Genomic DNA, 16,288 nt, shown 5'->3' on the forward strand with positions numbered 1-16,288 from the left:
AGGTAGCCTGTCAGCTGTGGGGTTCTGAGAGTCACTGAGAGCAGACCGAGGCTCAGGGTGAGTGAAACACACAGGAGAAACCAATGCAAGAAGCAGAGCTACAGATTTATTGCTGCAGACATGGCCCATGGCCCTGAGCTGCCTCCACCACCATGCTTATTCTTGGGGTCCCGCTGCTGGCACCCCGGGGCCGGCTACATCTGCACGCAGTCATGCTTTAGAAGCTGAGTGGTGTTCCTCCAGGGGATTTCAAGGAGCTCAAAGTTGCAGCGCAGCTTCTGAGGAGGGAGGAGAGTGGACAAGGAGGCTGAGCTTGGTGCCAGCCTCCTCCTCCCAGCAGTCAGCCCTCTGCCTGTCACGTCTCTCTGTGACCAAGTACAATCGTGGTCCAGCACAGAGTATGAGACAGCCCAGCAATCCCAAGTCCTTCCAAGAAACTCCTACCACAAAGGGAAGCACCAGCCTCTCCTTCCTTTACCCCATGCTGGCCAACAGGCTGAGTCAAGATAGCTTCAGCCAGGCCTCTACCTGGCTGCACTAGTCAAGATGGAAGCACCGAGGGTCTCAGGCTCCATGCAGGACCTATGGCTGGGGGCTGGGGCTGAGGTCCACGTCCTTTCCAGAGACTCTGGTCTTCTGCATTCACGTCCAGGGTCAGCGCTTGATGCAAGCCACCAGCTCTGAACAAGGCAGGTTAGTCAGGGCCACTTGGGAGCCCAGTCTAGCTGTCCACAATGCTCCCTTTAGCTTTTTCTACTGCCAATTAAGTATAGTGTTCTGGCCGAGTGACTCAAACATGGAGTAAAGGGGGCTCTGGCAGAGAGCCACAGTGGGAACGGAGGATTGGCTTTTTCAGGAAGCTGAGGTATCCATGTTCACTTTCCTGAAGCAGGGGTAGACATGTTGAGAAGCACCCACTGTGCCTTCCAGCTCCCTACCTCCTGGCAAGGAGAGATGAGTTGTTTGATTCAAGGCTGGATTCTGTCTCTCTTTAAAACTTAGGCGATTTTTGGTCATAGATGTTGACATTCATGTGATTTTAAAAAGATATTTTATGAATAAAATCATTTTTCTTTGGAGACAGATATCTATTCTCTCCTTGGCTGTCCCAAAACTCTCTGTACAGACCAGGTTGGTCTTGAACTCACTGATTTCCACCTGCCTCTGCCTTCAAGGTGTGTGTCACCATGTCTGACTGAAAAAAACAAATGAGTTTTTATTCCTGTTTTGGTTGCCCCTGCACCTGTCATCTTTAGGCCGTTGCTGATGGCCTAACCGCACCTCGCTTCGTACCTGAATGTACGTCAGGAAGTGCAAACGTTGTTACTGGTCATGGCCACCCGTGGAGGGTGTGCCCTACCTGTTCCAGGCTGGGCTGTAGGCTTTGCCTGGACACAAACTCCTGTCAGAGCAGTTTCTGACTCACCACCTGATTGTTAGTTCAAATCTTGTTTTGCTATGGTTGGTTTGTCTTGTTCTGACGCTTTGGCGGACTGTCTTACTACAGAGCTGATGCTAGTCTCCAACTCTCAATCCTCCTGCTTCTGCCTCCCAGATGCTGAAATTATATGTTGATTTAAAGGTATTAGTATGGGGCCTTCTCTAATACCCGCCGTAGCTTCCAAACAATTGACCTACCATATTTATTAATGAGCTTGAAGCACTGTAACTGTGCAGAATTCATCTATTCTAAGCCGTCTATGCTGAGCTGGCTGCCTCCCAGCCACGTCCCTGTGGAACTTGCCTCAGTCTGTCTGTCCTTGCCTCCTGCTTTTATCTCTCTGTCCTCATGGCCACCTCCTCCTGTTTCTCTTCTCTTCTTCTTTGGTCCTTACCTGAGACCTTCTGACTGGGAACAGAAGTCCAGCCTTCTGTCTCCTCTGCCCAGTTATAGACTAATGAGCTTCTTTATTAACCAATCAGAGATAATTGAGCAATGTTTATACAACACTGAGACCAGAGATTCTTCATAGAAATGATAATGCCCACGTCTGGTCTGCAACCAGATCTCAGCGCACAGAAGTCAGCATACAAGACCATCCTTCAACAATTACAGGCACTGCCACACCTCGGGATGTGATTTTTGTTTCTGCTTTTATCTTATCGTTCTGAAATACCACTAGTACACAGAACAGGGCACACAACACACATGTTCATTTTCTTCATGTGTGAAATGACAGATATCAAACACAAGATTTAACACATGCTGGGTGCTATTGTTTGATCACTTAGCTCCATTAGAAGACCTGTTCAATCCAATAGTTAGTGAATAATTTTACCAGCTCTGGCGCCAGAATATGAAAATGTCACTCCCAATTACAAACCCTCCATTAGGGGCTGGAGAGATGGCTCAGCAGTTAAGAGCACTGTCTACTCTTCCTAGAGGACCTGAGTTCAATTCCCAGCACCACATGGTGGCTCACAACCATCTATAATGGGATCTGGTGCCCTTTTTGGCATGCAGGTGTACATGAAGATAGAGCATTCATATACATTAAATACATAAACAAATAAATAAAAGTTTTGTAACAAACAAACAAACAAACCCTCTATTATCACTAACCTTCCTTCTCCAGAGATTTGGTTTGGTTATTCCTCCCTCTCCACTATTGATGTGTTTTGTTTTGTTTTCCTTTTTCTTTTTAAATTCTTTGAGTTAAAATCCAGGGAACTGTGCCTCCTAAGCAAGCCCTATAGCAGTGTGCGCCCCTGGGACCTATCAGTAATTGTTGACAGTGAGCAGTTCCTTGGTTTTTGTTTTGTTGTTGTTTTTATCTTTACTGTCTCTATAGGGATCTCTAAGCAAGACTTTGCTTCTGAACATGAATGAAAGCAGGTCATGGTGTAGGACTGCAATCCCGGCATTCAGGAGGTTAAGGCAGAATTTTCACCAGCTTGGGGCCATCTTGGGTCACACAGTGACTACACAGCAAGACACAAACACAGAAGTCTTGAAAATAAAATGTCCCTCCCCCCTTTTTGGGTTTGTTTGTTTTTGTAGGGACAAGGTTTCACTGTGTAGCCCTGGCTGTCCTGGAACTCACTCTGTAGGCCAGGCTGGTCTTAAACTCAGAGATCCACCTGCCTCTGCCTCTCAAGTTCAGGGATTAAAGCTCCCACCCCCGACCCAGAGACCCACACAGTCTTGTGTTCATGATCCCATACGAGATTATTCTGACTGCTGCTCTGGTTCACTTCCCCTGCTGTGCAGTTGCAAGAACTTTAGGCGCACGTTGGGAACCACGGCCTACAGGCCCCTGCTGCAGGATCTCACAGACCCAGCCCGGAACATTTCCCGAGGTCCTGCTACAGGTATTCAGGAGCTTCTGACAGGCACAGTCCTAAGAATGGAATTGATGGCTCATGGGGTGTGTCAGCTTTGCAAAATAACACTCAGCTGTTTTCCCAGAGTGCTCATAGCAATTACTCCCACCAACTGGGGACCAGTTCCTGTTGCTCCATTTGCTCAACACTTGATATTGTCTGACTTAAGACTTTTTGCCAATCAGGTAAGCATTAGTGACACTTGTTTTTTCTGATTTCTAATGAAAGTGAACCCTTTCCACATACTATTTTAAATTGTTCCCTTCGGGCCACCTTTCAGATCTTCTAGCAAGTTCCCTATTATGTTGTCCCTTTTCTTTTTGCAGTATTAAGGATTGAACACAGGGCCTCACAAATGCTAGGCATCCTACCATGAAACTACATCCCCAGCCCATGTCCCTCTCTTCCTGTGTGCGCGCTGAGGGGTGATTCCTTTTTCTAATCATGTGGGGCCCAGAGGATGATGTTGGGCATCTTCCTCTGTTGTTTTCCATCTCATTTGTTGGAGAGGGTCTCTCACAGAACCCGAAGCTGCCTCAGGCAGGGTGGCTGGCCAGTGAACTTGGATTCTCTCTACCCCACACAATGGAGTGATGGTGTTACAGGCTCATGCCGCTTTTTATGTGCTATGGATCTGAATGTGGGTCCTCTTGTTTTTTACAGCCATCTCCGCAGACCACTTAGAAGAATCTCATGAGCCCTAGACTGGCGTGGAACTTGCTTTGTAGCCAAGGACGACCCTGAACTTCAGATCCTTAAGCTCACACCTCCCAATGAACCACAAGCACTCTACCAACTGAGCCACATTTTTTGAGACAGGGTTTCTCTATGTAGCCTTGGCTGTCCTGGACTCACTTTGTAGACCAGGGTGGCCTCAAACTCAGAGATCCACCTGCCTCTGCCTCCCTGAGTGTGCCACACCTGGTCCCAGACACTTTCTTACCTGCAGGTCTGCTGTGTATACAGGGTAATGACTTCATTATAAACTGCACTCCCCACTCTGTGCCCATGTCTTTACTCAGGCTTCGGATTAACTTTCTAGTAGTCTTTTTATTGTGAAATCATGACAACTTTCTCATACTATGCCCAGTCTTGTACTGTCCCCCGCCTTCCTGGACAGTAAACATGCAGAAAAGCATTGTACTTGCACTATAAGCAAGTCACTGCTCAGTGATGCTCTTGCAATTGGAGAAATGAACACTAAGCAGGAATGAGTGTTACACAGCATTTTACCTAGGCCTGCAACCTTCCATATGAGAAAACTCAGAGGGCGTGAATTACATGGCATAGAATCACAGGCTCCCAAATTACAATCTGAATTCCACTGGCTATTTTCCCGCCGCAAGTTGATGAACAAATTAGCTTTTCTGAGCCCGAATACCTTTACCTCTCCAAAATAAAAAAACTAAGAAATGTTTACAAAGATATTAATCAGGGCTGGTTCACAGTGAGCTCAAAAACAATGGGATTGGAATTTAGTTTTCAAGTTTAACCCTTTCCTTCCCTGATAGCTGGGCAAACAAGCACAAGTCCCACCCCTTCCCTGAGCCTAAAGGAACATATGATATGATGACTGGCAGCTGAACTCTTACCCACATCCTACCCACCCTCTTCCTGGTACCCTTGACTCCCACTGACTTTTCCACCAGGTGCTGCCTAGACCAACTGTTGACTTGACATCTGGAAGCCTATAGCCTACCTGGCTCCCAGGAAGAAATCAACCCACACTCTCTCCCACATAACTTAGGAATTGGGACACCTAGGGCACCTGCCCAAAGCCTACATGGAGAGGGTGGCTCCCTCTTGGGAGGGGAAATGGAAGCCACCAGTTTCGGTTTGCACTGATAAGGAGTGAAGATGTGCTCAGCCCTGGGGAATACACAACTCCCAGCTCACTTGCTATCCAACACACAACACCAATTATGAAGGCCAATGACTTTATTCATCTAAAAATCTTTATAAGCACAGTGACTGTTTTTGCCAAAGGGGGAGAGGGGGATCAAAAGGGCATCCAATGAATTGTGAAGGCAGGGAGAAAAGGGCCCAGAATCCGTTCAGAAAAGCTGGTAACTGTTGCCATGAACTGGGGGCAGGGTGGGGGTGGGGTGGGGGACAAGGCATGCAAGGTCAAGAATTCCAAAAATGATGAAACGGTGAAGGGAGAGAACTCCTAAAAGATCCTGGAGTACATAGGTTAGTGTGACAACAGCAATCTTTTCCTTTGTGGAGGACAGGGAGGAGCCCACTTGGCTGCAGCCTCTGGAGACTCTATGCTGTAGCTGGGGGGAGGGGGCTTAGGGGTCCCCAGAGAGCATTACAAGAAAGCGTCACACCATTCTCGAAGGCACCCAAAGCAGTCCCGGGACTGCTTGGCATTGGCACCACATGTGTCTTTTAGCCATTCCCGGAAGAGGTCTTCATCTTTCTTTAGCACCAGAAACTGGCCAAGGACCACATAAGCCTGCAAAACAGAAAAGGGCATGTGGCTAAGTGTCTTGTGGGCTAACAGCAACAAGATTATGTTGACTCCACCCAGAAGGGGTCAGATCTCTGAAGCTAGGCAGGGTAAGTTGGTGAGTACTGGGGAGGGCAAGGCCATTTTTGTTTTGGTTGTTTTGTTTAACAGGGTTTGTTCTTTGTTGCCTAGGCTGGCATTAAACTTAATGGGAATCCTCTTGCTTCAACCTCCCAAGTGCTAGGGTTGTAGGCACAACCCACTGTGCCTACTTTCACTCTTTTGGCATCTAAAACACACAAAAGAGCGGGACACAAAGGACACTTAATCCCAGTACTTGTGAGGCAGAGGCCCTGTCTCCAAAACCAAACCAAAACCCACACACAAATGAAGTGGCCCTTTCAAATTATACACCACTGTCCCTGCCCTTCCCATACCCCTACTTTTCCTCACTCCCAAGATGAATGTAGGTATCTGCTGCCAACTTTCACTCCTACCCCTCCCTAGCGTTTGTAACCACCCCACACCTTGTCAAAGCCCCTTTCCTCCAGCTTCTTGCCCAGGACATCACCAATCCCGGCCAGGCTCCCCACTGGCTTTTCCCCCATGGGCTCTGCCACGAAGTCGCGGTGCTTTTGGGAGGTTGTCATCTTGATCAGGTTTAACCTGGGAATCCCAAAAAAAAGCAGGTTAGGGCTGAAGACCTCAACTCCCAAGGGCAATGTCCTAGGTCAGCTACTGTGGCTGCTTCGATTCCTCTTTACTTCACACCTAAAAACGCCGAGAGCCAGGGAAGGTTTTTCCACCACCCGGCTATTCGGAAATATCCACTTTCTACGGGCCCTGGGTTTGGGTACTGACCGGGTGGAAATACTAGTTTGCTCTAACAGGTGGCGCACGTAGGGCAACAGGAGCCGCCCTGAAGCTGTCACTCTCGGTGACCTTGACTAGGCAGACACTGACCCCGTTGCGAACTACCACGTGGTAGGAACAGCCATAAGAGGGTCTCATTACCCGCGTCGCCCTCCAGAGGCCGACGAGCGCGGCACACCTGCTCCCGCGGCCCGCCGACACCCACGCCTCCCTGGTCCCGCAGGACCCGCCCCAAGCGCGCCGCCCCGCCCCGCCTTCTCCACGCGCCGCCGCTCCTGGCGCCGCCCCTGCCGCGGGGCCCGGCCACTCCGCTGCAAAGGCGCGCCTCGGCGATGGGGACCCCTCTCCCCCTCGCCTCCGCGCGCGGCCTCCGACCTCCAGCAGGAGCCCTCCTCCGCTGTTCACGCTCACCGGTGGCTCCGCTCTGCTAACGGCTCCCCGCGCCGCTCGGCCGCTCCCGCCGACACCTCAAGCTACTAGAACGTTCTTCGACTTCCGCTTCCGGGTCGTCTTATGAGCCGCCTTACAAAGACGTCCCCACCCTGGGCGCGTCTAGCCACCCGGAGCCATAGAGTTGAGGCTCGGCCGGCTCGCCGCGGAGCCCACCGTGGTCGCCGTTTTCCGTTCCGTCACGGGAAGCCACGCTGCTTTCTATGGTCCTGTTTCTCTGGCCGCCCTTCCCGTCTGCGGGACCGAGGCCTCCTTGGAGAATACGTCTGTCTTTTTCCTGCCCGGCGCCTGGAACTCAAACTTTAGGTTTGCCCGATTTGATCGAGGGACGAGTTAAAGGAAAGGACAAAGAAGGGGCGGGGCATCCGGAGGGCCCCTGAGAGCCCCGGAAGTGCAAGTCTCGGCGCGGTTTCCTCAGTGCCAGGTCTATCTCCTCAAGCCCGCTGGCGAAAGGCAGGAACACCGGAGGTCTGAGGCTAAGCGTCCAAACCGGCGCTACCATCGCGACCACCTGCGAGTCGCATCTCTTTGCTTTCGTTGACTCCGTCTTGAAGTGAGTCGTGGACGAGCTGCTTTCACCGTCAACCTGGAAAACGGAGCTTGCTTGTGTAGCGCCGAGCGGGTGAGTGCTGCGAGCGGGTCTTTTCTCGAAGGGCCTTTCAGGTTGAAGTGTCGTGATGGTCAGCGAGTCAGTCAGTGCCTCTGGTGTGTTAGGAGGTCGAGCGTTGTACACTGTCCTAGACTGGGGCGGGGGTCGTTCAAGCACCTAGCACGCAGTTTATCTGTAGCTTCTCCCAGAGAGGTTGTCAGGATGATCAGCCTGGGAGACACGAATGGGTTCATTATCACAGCAGTGCTTAGAAGTATCTCACATAGGATTTGCCCTGTGTTGGGTGCTTTTCCACGATCTCATTTTATTTACTTATTGTTTTGTTTGTTATTGAGAGGGCATCTCACTACGTAGATCAGGTTGCCTCCCTGCTCCACAGAAATTCGTCTGCCTTAGCCTCTGGTGGGTTGGGGTTAGAGTGTTGAGATTAAAGGCTGGAACCACACACACACCAGCTGAGACTATAAATATGTCTCTGCCTGGAGTAGTGGGAAAAGCCATTTCAGGCCACAGAGAAATGGCTACACAGAGAAACCCTGTCTCAAAAAAAAACAAAAACTTTTGTTTTGTTTTTAAGATATACTGTGTAGGGGTGTTGCAAGTGCCTCTGGAGGCCAGAAGAGGGCGTTGGATCCCCTAGAGCTAGTGATGGTTATGAACCATCTGATGTGGATGCTGAGTCCTGAGACCTCTCTGGCCCTTAAAGGTCATGTCTGGTTTTTGAGATAAAGTTTTCCTATGTAGACCAGGCTGACCTAGAACTCAACAAATATCAGCCTGCCTCTGCCTCTCAAGTGCTGGGAATAAAGATCTACACCAGCAACCTGGCTAAAAAAGCTTGTGTTTTGTCTTTTAATGTTTTTACATTTTTATGTGTATCAGTGTTTTTACCTGCATGTATTTCTCCAATAGTGCCTGTCGGATCCCCTGGGACTGGGATGAGGGGCAGTTGTTAACTGTGAGTGCTGGGAACCATACCTAGATTCTCTGTGAGAGCAGAAAGTCATCCAGTCCCCTAAAGGTCACATCTTTAACAGGGCAAGGTGGCACTTTTTTGTATAAGGCTGCTGCTCTTGAAAGCAGTCCTGGCTTCTAAGACTGCCATCCAAATAACTCTGGAAGACGAGCTGACAGTCTGTGCATCCTAACAACCCTGGACAGAACCCAGCATGTCTCAGGCCACCAAGAGGAAGCATGTGGTGCAGGAGGTGCTGGGGGAGCACATGGTGCCTTCCGATCAACAGCAGATCGTGAAAGTGAGTGGTACTGTCCAAGCTCTTCTGTCCTCCCCTCCACTCCCATCGGACCCCTGGGGCATGAAGAGGGTTCAATGCAAGTCAGAGCATGCTTGATCTGACTGATGACTTGGCTGATTCTTGGTCTTTCATGGACCAGGTCCTCAGGACTCCCGGGAACAATCTGCATGAGGTAGAGACAGCACAAGGGCAGCGCTTCCTGGTGAGCATGCCCTCCAAATACCGCAAGAACATTTGGATCAAGAGAGGTTAGAAGCGTCCTTTACAATAAAGAGCCGTGGCCTTGACTTCCTCCTTCACAATAGGAATGGGTTTATCTTTGTCATCTACAGGGGACTTCCTCATTGTTGACCCAATTGAAGAGGGAGAAAAAGTGAAGGCTGAGATCTCTTTTGTGCTCTGCAAGAACCATGTCCGCTCTCTGCAGAAGGAAGGGCACTGGTAGGGTAATCTTGATCACTGGCCCTCTGGCTTCTGGGGATAGTATCATCCTAGCTAGGGAAAGGGTTAGAGAAGGTTATGCCATCCCAAGCGGGACATCTGGAAACAACTGATTTGCTGAGAGATTTCTCTTTGCTCTCTAACCAAGCTCTTCTCTTGTCACAGGCCTGAGGCCTTCTCTGAGGTAGCTGAGAAACAAAACAATGTGAACAGGTGAGGAGAAAGCCCCAGCCCAGGGAAGACAAAAAGTACAAGTACACACCTTGGTGCCTCAAGGAGAAAGGTGATCCTGCTTTTCTCCTGTTGAGAATTCCAGCATATAGAGTAGAATGCATAGTTACGAGTAATGGCTTGAAGATCACATGCTCTTAAAATTATGGCTTTGCTACTTAATAGACAAGTGACTTTAGGTGCATTATTTAATATCTTAAGACATGTTCCTAACTGGATGTGGTGGTACATGCCTGTAATTCCAGCACTTAAAAAGTTTGAGGACAAGTTTGAAGCCATCATGGTCTACATATAACAGGTTCAAAGCCAGCCTGAGCTACATGAAACCTTTTCTTAAAACAAGTTCATCTAAGAGACAGGATTATACAGAGAGTGAGAACGCTAACGCTTATGCAGTTATTAGTACGGTGGTTCTCGCCTTTGGGTTAAGGCTCATTTGGGGGTCCCATGTCAGATCTTTATATTATGATTCAGAACAGCAAAAACAGTTATGAAGTAGCAACAAAATAATTGTATGGTGGGAGTCAGTACAATGAGGAAACTGTGTTATAGGGCCACAAGTTAGGAAGGTTGAGAACCACTGGCTTAGTGCATTAGCTGCTAGAAAATGTGAACTCTCTGTGTCAGAGACACTAGCAAAGCTGCTGTTGATTCCTCACTGAAGCCTTTGTTTCTTGAGTCAGGATCACATGTAGCCCAGGCTGTCCTCAGACTTACCATCCCTTAGCCTCCTAAATACTAGGCATGTGCCACCACATCAGGGTTGGAGCTCTTGGATTTTCAAGACGTGTCAGTTCCTGACTGTGTAGTAGATTTTAATTGTTTATTCAATAGTCCTGTTTTAAGACTGGATTATAGATCTGGTTTCCCTAGCGGATGTTACTCACTCTGTCCTCTCATTCACACAGACAGAGTCAGCCAGAGCTCCCTGCTGAGCCACCCCTGTCAGGAGAAGAGTCGGGCTCTGAAGATGACTCTGACCTCTTTGTCAACACCAATCACAGGCAGTATCACGAGAGTGAGGAGGAGAGCGAAGAGGAGGAGGAGGAGGCAGCCTGAGCCCCCAGGACCCACTTCTCTACTTGCTCAGGGACTACCCCTTGGCTTTTTTGGGCGTGGACATTCCCAGGGTGCCCTGCAGTCTTTTCCTTTGGATGGGGACAAGGCATGGCCCCTTTCTGAACTGACCTAATAGAATTAAACCCCTGGTGGGTAATGACTTACACTGGTGTCTGAGTGGCTCTCTGTGCGGAGGGAAGCTCATGGTGAAGTGAAGCCTCTTCCATGTCGGAGGCCTTGGTCAGCTGTGGGTAGAATGGGAAGGAAATGGGCTCTGGCTGGAATCTGCTGCAGGTAACTGTCTGGGCACTTGGTGCCTCCCCCTGTGCTGTGGTTTAAGTAACAGCAGTCCTACTTCATTACTGCTTCCGTTCAGTACTGATTCCATCAGGTGAGGCTGTAGCTGGGGACCCAATACACATGTGCCTCTTAGGCGTAGCTCAGGACAAATCCCATGGTGCCTTAGGAACTGCTCCCCTTCCTCCTAGTCCCTTACTGCAGCAGTGCTTGCTTACCGTATGAATGACACCTCGGGTACCCCATCTCTCTTCACCTTAGCCACCTGTCCTCTCCTGAGTGTGTCTGTGGTCAGGGTACCACTCTCCCTACTCCTTACCACTGTCTTGATTGTCTTTGAATTTTTCTGACTTCCTCAGGGTATTAATTTCCTGTAATCTTGAGACGTCTCTAAACCAGGTTTGCATGGGAATCACTAACCCACTCAGTGGCTGTTCTGCCTCAACCCCTCCCGCCCCCCCGGGAGGTGGGTGGGATTGCAGGCATCAGCCACCTTGCTGGCTGGTCTACTAGCCTTTTATTAGAGGCTGTTGTGACCTCCTTGACACTTGTACCTCAGCATCAAAAGACAGACCTGTGCTCAGACTGGCTCATTTCATTTACTTCCGTTGCTTTAGTTCAAGGATCCTTCAGTAGCCCAGGTATTCCTCAAGCTATGCAAGCTTCTGTGAGCTGTGGTCTCTCACTTGTTGGAGGGCTTTTGCTTCTGTATACACTGCTAGCATTAACCCAGCCACGGCTGAATCCTACTGAAAATTGTCCCCTGCCACCAGCTTAGTCTTGCCCCTACTGGTCATTTGCTCCATCCCACAGTGGAACTGTTTGGTCCCATAGCCCAATGTGTTTATTTTCATTGTGAGCTAATAGGACTTCTACTTTGGAGTCTTCCTCTGTTTTCTGAGAGATTTTGTTTTTCTGTTGTGGGTAGTTGGTTGATGAGGGTTGGGGTGGTCATTATGGGACTTACTAGCCTCATGTGCTATATAGAACCTCATTTCTGAACAGGAAATCTTGTAGTGATCACATTCTTTCTGGCTCTCATTTATGTTCGTGGGTTTTTTTTGTGTGTGTGATATTAAATGTATACTTGGTTATACACATGTATAAAATATAAATGTATATACATGGAAAAATAAACCAGATAGGTTAAAGATAAATCTATCTTTAACTTCTCAGAAAATTTTTAATGTTTTTTTGTTTTGTTTTTGTTCAATACTGAGGATTGAACCTAGGGCCTTGAGCACTTGGCGTGGTAGTTTGGTGTTCTACCAAACTACATGTCTGTTAATGAATTTGAGGCCAGCCTGTTCTACATAGAGAGCTCCAGGACAGCCAACACTACATAGAGACCTTGTCTCAAAAAAAAAAAAAAAAAAGTGTGGCACACATAATCTTGGAAAGATAAGGCCAGAGATCAAGACATCACCACATTTGGACTACATGAGACAGTCTTAAAAAAAAAAAAAAAAAAGATTCCTGCATATATATGTCTTTTTAGGATTCCAAATCTGCGCTATAGGTCTGCACCGACACCACATCCTGCAGTATACCTTACAGCTTCGCTGACTCCACCATCCTGAGGCTGTGTCGTATTTCCTCATTACATAAAAACTTCAGTCAACCTAATTTTCATTTAAAAGTCCTCCGCATGGCCAATGAAATGGTTCAGTAGGTACAACATGATGCTAAACCTGAGGACCTTATTCAAACTCCAGGATTCAGGTGGTGGAAGGAGAGAACCAACTCTTTAAAAGTTGTCCTCTGACTCCCACAAGTGTTCCTGGGCCCCTTTACCCCACCCCTCTTGCCCCAGTCTGAGATAATAAACATCCAGCACTGTCTTTTTTTTTTTTTTAACTGCTGTGAAGAGACACCACAACCAAAGCAACTTTTTTTGCTTTTGTTTTTTGAGACAAGGTTTTGCTGTACCCTGTCTAGAACTCACTCTGTAGACCAGGCTGACCTCAACTCAAGGAAATCTGCCTCTGCCTCCTGAGTGCTGGAATTAAAGGTGTGCATCACCATGCCCAGCCTTCAAGGCAACTCCAATAAAGGCAAACATTGGGCCTGACTTACAGCTTCAGAGGTTTAGTTCATTATCATCATGGTGGAAATCATGGAGTGTGCAGGCAGGCATGGTGCTAGAGAAGGGCCTGAAAGTCCTATGTGTTGTTTTGGAGGCCACAAAAGGAGACTGTGTGTTACACTGGGCCTAGCTTGAACACAGAGGACCTCAAAGCCTGCCCCCCACAGTGACATACTTCCAACAAGGCCACACTTATTCCAACAAGGCCACCTCTAATAGAGCCACTCCTGACCAAACATTCAAACACATGAATCCATGGGGGCCAAACCTGTACAAACTACCATATTCTACTTTCTGACCCCCATAGGCTTGTAGCCATAACATAATCCAAAAACGTATTCAGTCCAACTTCAAAGGTCCCTATAGTCTATAACAGTCTCAACCCTGTTTAAGAGTCCAAAGTCTCCTCTGAAGTTCATGTAATCTCTGAACTATAAGCCCCTATAAAGTCAAAATGAAAATGTAGACCAACTGGGCTACCTCCACACTCTGACCTCCATGTCTGATATCAAAATGCTCTTCAGCTCTCTAATGCCTCTCAGCTTTGTTGACTGCACCACACTTCTGTCTCCTGAGCAGTTTCCAATCCTGTTTGCTTGCAGCTCTGTTTGGCAGGTATCCCACAGCTCTGTCCTCTCTAACCTCTCGGAGTTTCCATGGCAATCCAGGCTTCACCTTCACATCTTCACACTATGGCCTCTGGGCCTCCATGCAGCGACTTTCCTTAGTCTCAGAGGGAGGGTCTATATCCCCTTTCTTTTATACTTGACTCTAAAGCCAGACGATTACGGCCAAAGCTGCCAAGTGCTGCACTTGCTGGGGCTGGAATAGGGACCTCTCACTCAATTACATCTTCTCTTCACCAGCTTTCTGTGTTCAATAGTTTCCTCTACTGCCTAAGCTTGTCTATGCTAGAACTTGCTCTGTAAACCAGGCTGCCCTTAAACTCAGAGACCTGCTTGCCTTTGTGTCCTGAGTGCTGAATCCCAGGCTTATATCATTACTCCTGGACCTAAACTGTTATTTCTTTTCACAAGTTAGAAACTTAGCTGAGTGGGATCTCACTCTGAGGTCACATCTCCTTTATTCCATTTAAAATCTTTCATATGTTAATCTCCTCGAACACAGGATTTAGCTCCGTTTCCACTTTTTAGTACACCTTTTCTTTTCAACCTGTTTATTATTTTTCCTCGCTAAGCTTACTCCGTTTCATCAGGGCTACACTGAGAAACCCTGTCTCAAGAGCCAGGCAGTGGTAGTGCTTGCCTTTAATCCCAACACTTGAGAGGCAGAGGCAGGCAGATCTTTGTGAGTTTGAGGCCAGCCTGAAAAAACAAAAACAAACAATACTTAAAAAAGGCATGGGTGGCACATGCCTATATTTGCAGACCTAAGGTTGAAGAGGTAGGATCCTGAGTTTGAGGCCAGCCAGGACTACATAGTGAGACAATCTCAAGAAAGGGAAAAAGGAAAGGAAAGGAGAGGGTTATTTGGCTCAGTTTCAGAGGAAGCATGTAATAGAGAAGACCTTTCACCTTGTCATGAGACGAAAGTAAAGAGAAGACAGGAGACTGAGGCAGGCAGTTCTCTGAGTTCTAGGCCAGCTTGGTCTATACAGCAAGTCCAAGACAGCCAGAGCTAGAGATCTTGTCAAAAAAAAAAAAAAAAGACTAGGAAAAGAATGGACCAGCATCCTGATATCCTTTTTTTAAGTATGAGTACCCTATCTGCATGTACACCTGCAGGCCTGAGGAGGGTGCCAGATCTCATAGATGGTTGGGAGCTCCCAGGTTGTGCTGGGAATTGAACTCAGGACCTCTAGAAGAGCAGACAGTGCTCTTAATCTCTGAGCCATCTCTCCAGCCCCCAATAGCCATTTCAAAGGCACACCCCAGGGGTCTTTTCACTAGACCCTACCTCTTATCATTTATTTTTATTTTAAGATATTTTATTTTAGTGGAACGATGGTGTACACCTTTAGTGCCAGTATTGAGGGGAGGAGGCAAAGAAGCAGGCAGATCGCTGGCCATGGCGATGCATGCCTTTAATCCCAGCACTCAGAGAGGCAGAGGCAGGTAGATCAATGTGAGTTTGAGGCCAGTCTTGACTTTAAAGCTAGTACAGGACAGCCAAGGCTACACAGAGAAATCCTGTCTCAGGAAACAAACACCAAAACAAACAAAACCAAAAGATTTTAATTTTTTATTAAATTGTGTGTGTGTGTGTGAGTGAGGTGCCCACTGCACTGTATCGCCTGGAGCTGGAATTATTGGCAGTTGTGAGCTGCCGGACTTGGGTGTTGGGAACTGAACTTGTGTTCTCTGGAGGAACAGTAAGTGCTTTTAACTGGTGAGCCATCTCTTCAGCCCCCTTTATTATTTTTAATTTTTTTTTCCTCATAGGATTCCTATGTCCCCTTATTGGCCTTTATTTTTATTTCATTGTGTGCATTAAGATGTGTCCATATGGAGGTATGTGATTGTGAATGCAATGCAGTGGGGGCAGAGGGACCTTCCAAGTATTTTGGTCCCAGCGAGAAAGTAGTATATACTGTTTACCAGTTCTAATAAAGAAAAACATCTGGGAAATCCACTGATGCCTTCAGTGGGGTTCTCTATAATAGCGCTCTTGGTTTAATTTCACTGGCTAACCACCAGTTACCAGAAACCTTTGTTCCCCTCTCAGGCTGGTGACAGGTTCTTTTTTTATTTTTATTTCAAGAAAGGGTTTCTCTGTGTGACCTTGGGCATGGTGATGTGTGGTGGCTGTACTGGACTCAATTTGTAGACCAGGCTGGCCTCAAACTCAGAGATCCACCTGCCTCTGCCTCCCAAGTGCTGGGGGTTATACACGTGTGCCACCTCGGCTGGCTTAGTGACAAATTTTTAACACTGTGTGTACCTGTGTGTGCTCTGCTCTAGCGGTAAGAGGACGATGCCCTCTTCTTGTCTCCTTGTCTACTGGTGGCTCCAACTGCAACACACACACACACACACGCACTCCTTTGATGTAATACAAGCAGTTTCTGTTGACTCTTCAGCCAACACTTATGGACCCAGCAGGGGTCACAATAAGCACATTCACCCAACAAGATAGCTATTTGTGGTGGCTGCAGGACCCTAAGTCTTGCCACTCAGCAATAAAGAACGGGGCTGGAGAGATAGCTCAGAGGTTAAGAGGACTGGCTGTTCTACCAAAGGTCCTGA

General features: G+C 48.0%; 2 protein-coding genes across 4 annotated transcripts; one reads left to right on the forward strand and one right to left on the reverse strand.

Moving 5' to 3' along the window:
* Nucleotides 1–5,244: 5,244 nt before the first annotated feature.
* Banf1 (BAF nuclear assembly factor 1) lies at nt 5,245–7,206 on the reverse strand. Of its 2 annotated transcripts, none has more exons than XM_021638436.2 (3): nt 7,064–7,206; nt 6,307–6,445; nt 5,245–5,785 (listed from the first exon to the last, which is right to left on the reverse strand). In XM_021638436.2, the coding sequence occupies exons 2-3, from the start codon at nt 6,427–6,429 to the stop codon at nt 5,639–5,641; spliced, it is 270 nt and encodes an 89-aa protein (XP_021494111.1). In that variant the 5' UTR covers nt 6,430–6,445; nt 7,064–7,206; the 3' UTR covers nt 5,245–5,638. The 2 variants fall into 2 exon arrangements, with proteins under 2 accessions (XP_021494111.1, XP_060240485.1); XM_060384502.1 differs by having other exon boundaries at nt 7,028–7,145.
* Nucleotides 7,207–7,488: 282 nt separating this feature from the next.
* On the forward strand, nt 7,489–10,863 carry Eif1ad (eukaryotic translation initiation factor 1A domain containing). 2 transcript variants are annotated; one of them, XM_060384486.1, is made up of 6 exons: nt 7,489–7,724; nt 8,625–8,968; nt 9,108–9,216; nt 9,301–9,409; nt 9,575–9,622; nt 10,549–10,863. In XM_060384486.1, exons 2-6 carry the CDS (start codon nt 8,882–8,884, stop codon nt 10,697–10,699), a joined length of 504 nt encoding a protein of 167 aa, XP_060240469.1. In that variant the 5' UTR covers nt 7,489–7,724; nt 8,625–8,881; the 3' UTR covers nt 10,700–10,863. The 2 variants fall into 2 exon arrangements, with proteins under 2 accessions (XP_060240469.1, XP_021494109.1); XM_021638434.2 differs by having other exon boundaries at nt 7,490–7,724; nt 8,750–8,968.
* Nucleotides 10,864–16,288: the final 5,425 nt, after the last annotated feature.

Source organism: Meriones unguiculatus, chromosome 1 (assembly GCF_030254825.1).
Source record: "Meriones unguiculatus strain TT.TT164.6M chromosome 1, Bangor_MerUng_6.1, whole genome shotgun sequence".
NCBI classification, from domain to species: Eukaryota; Metazoa; Chordata; class Mammalia; order Rodentia; family Muridae; genus Meriones; species Meriones unguiculatus.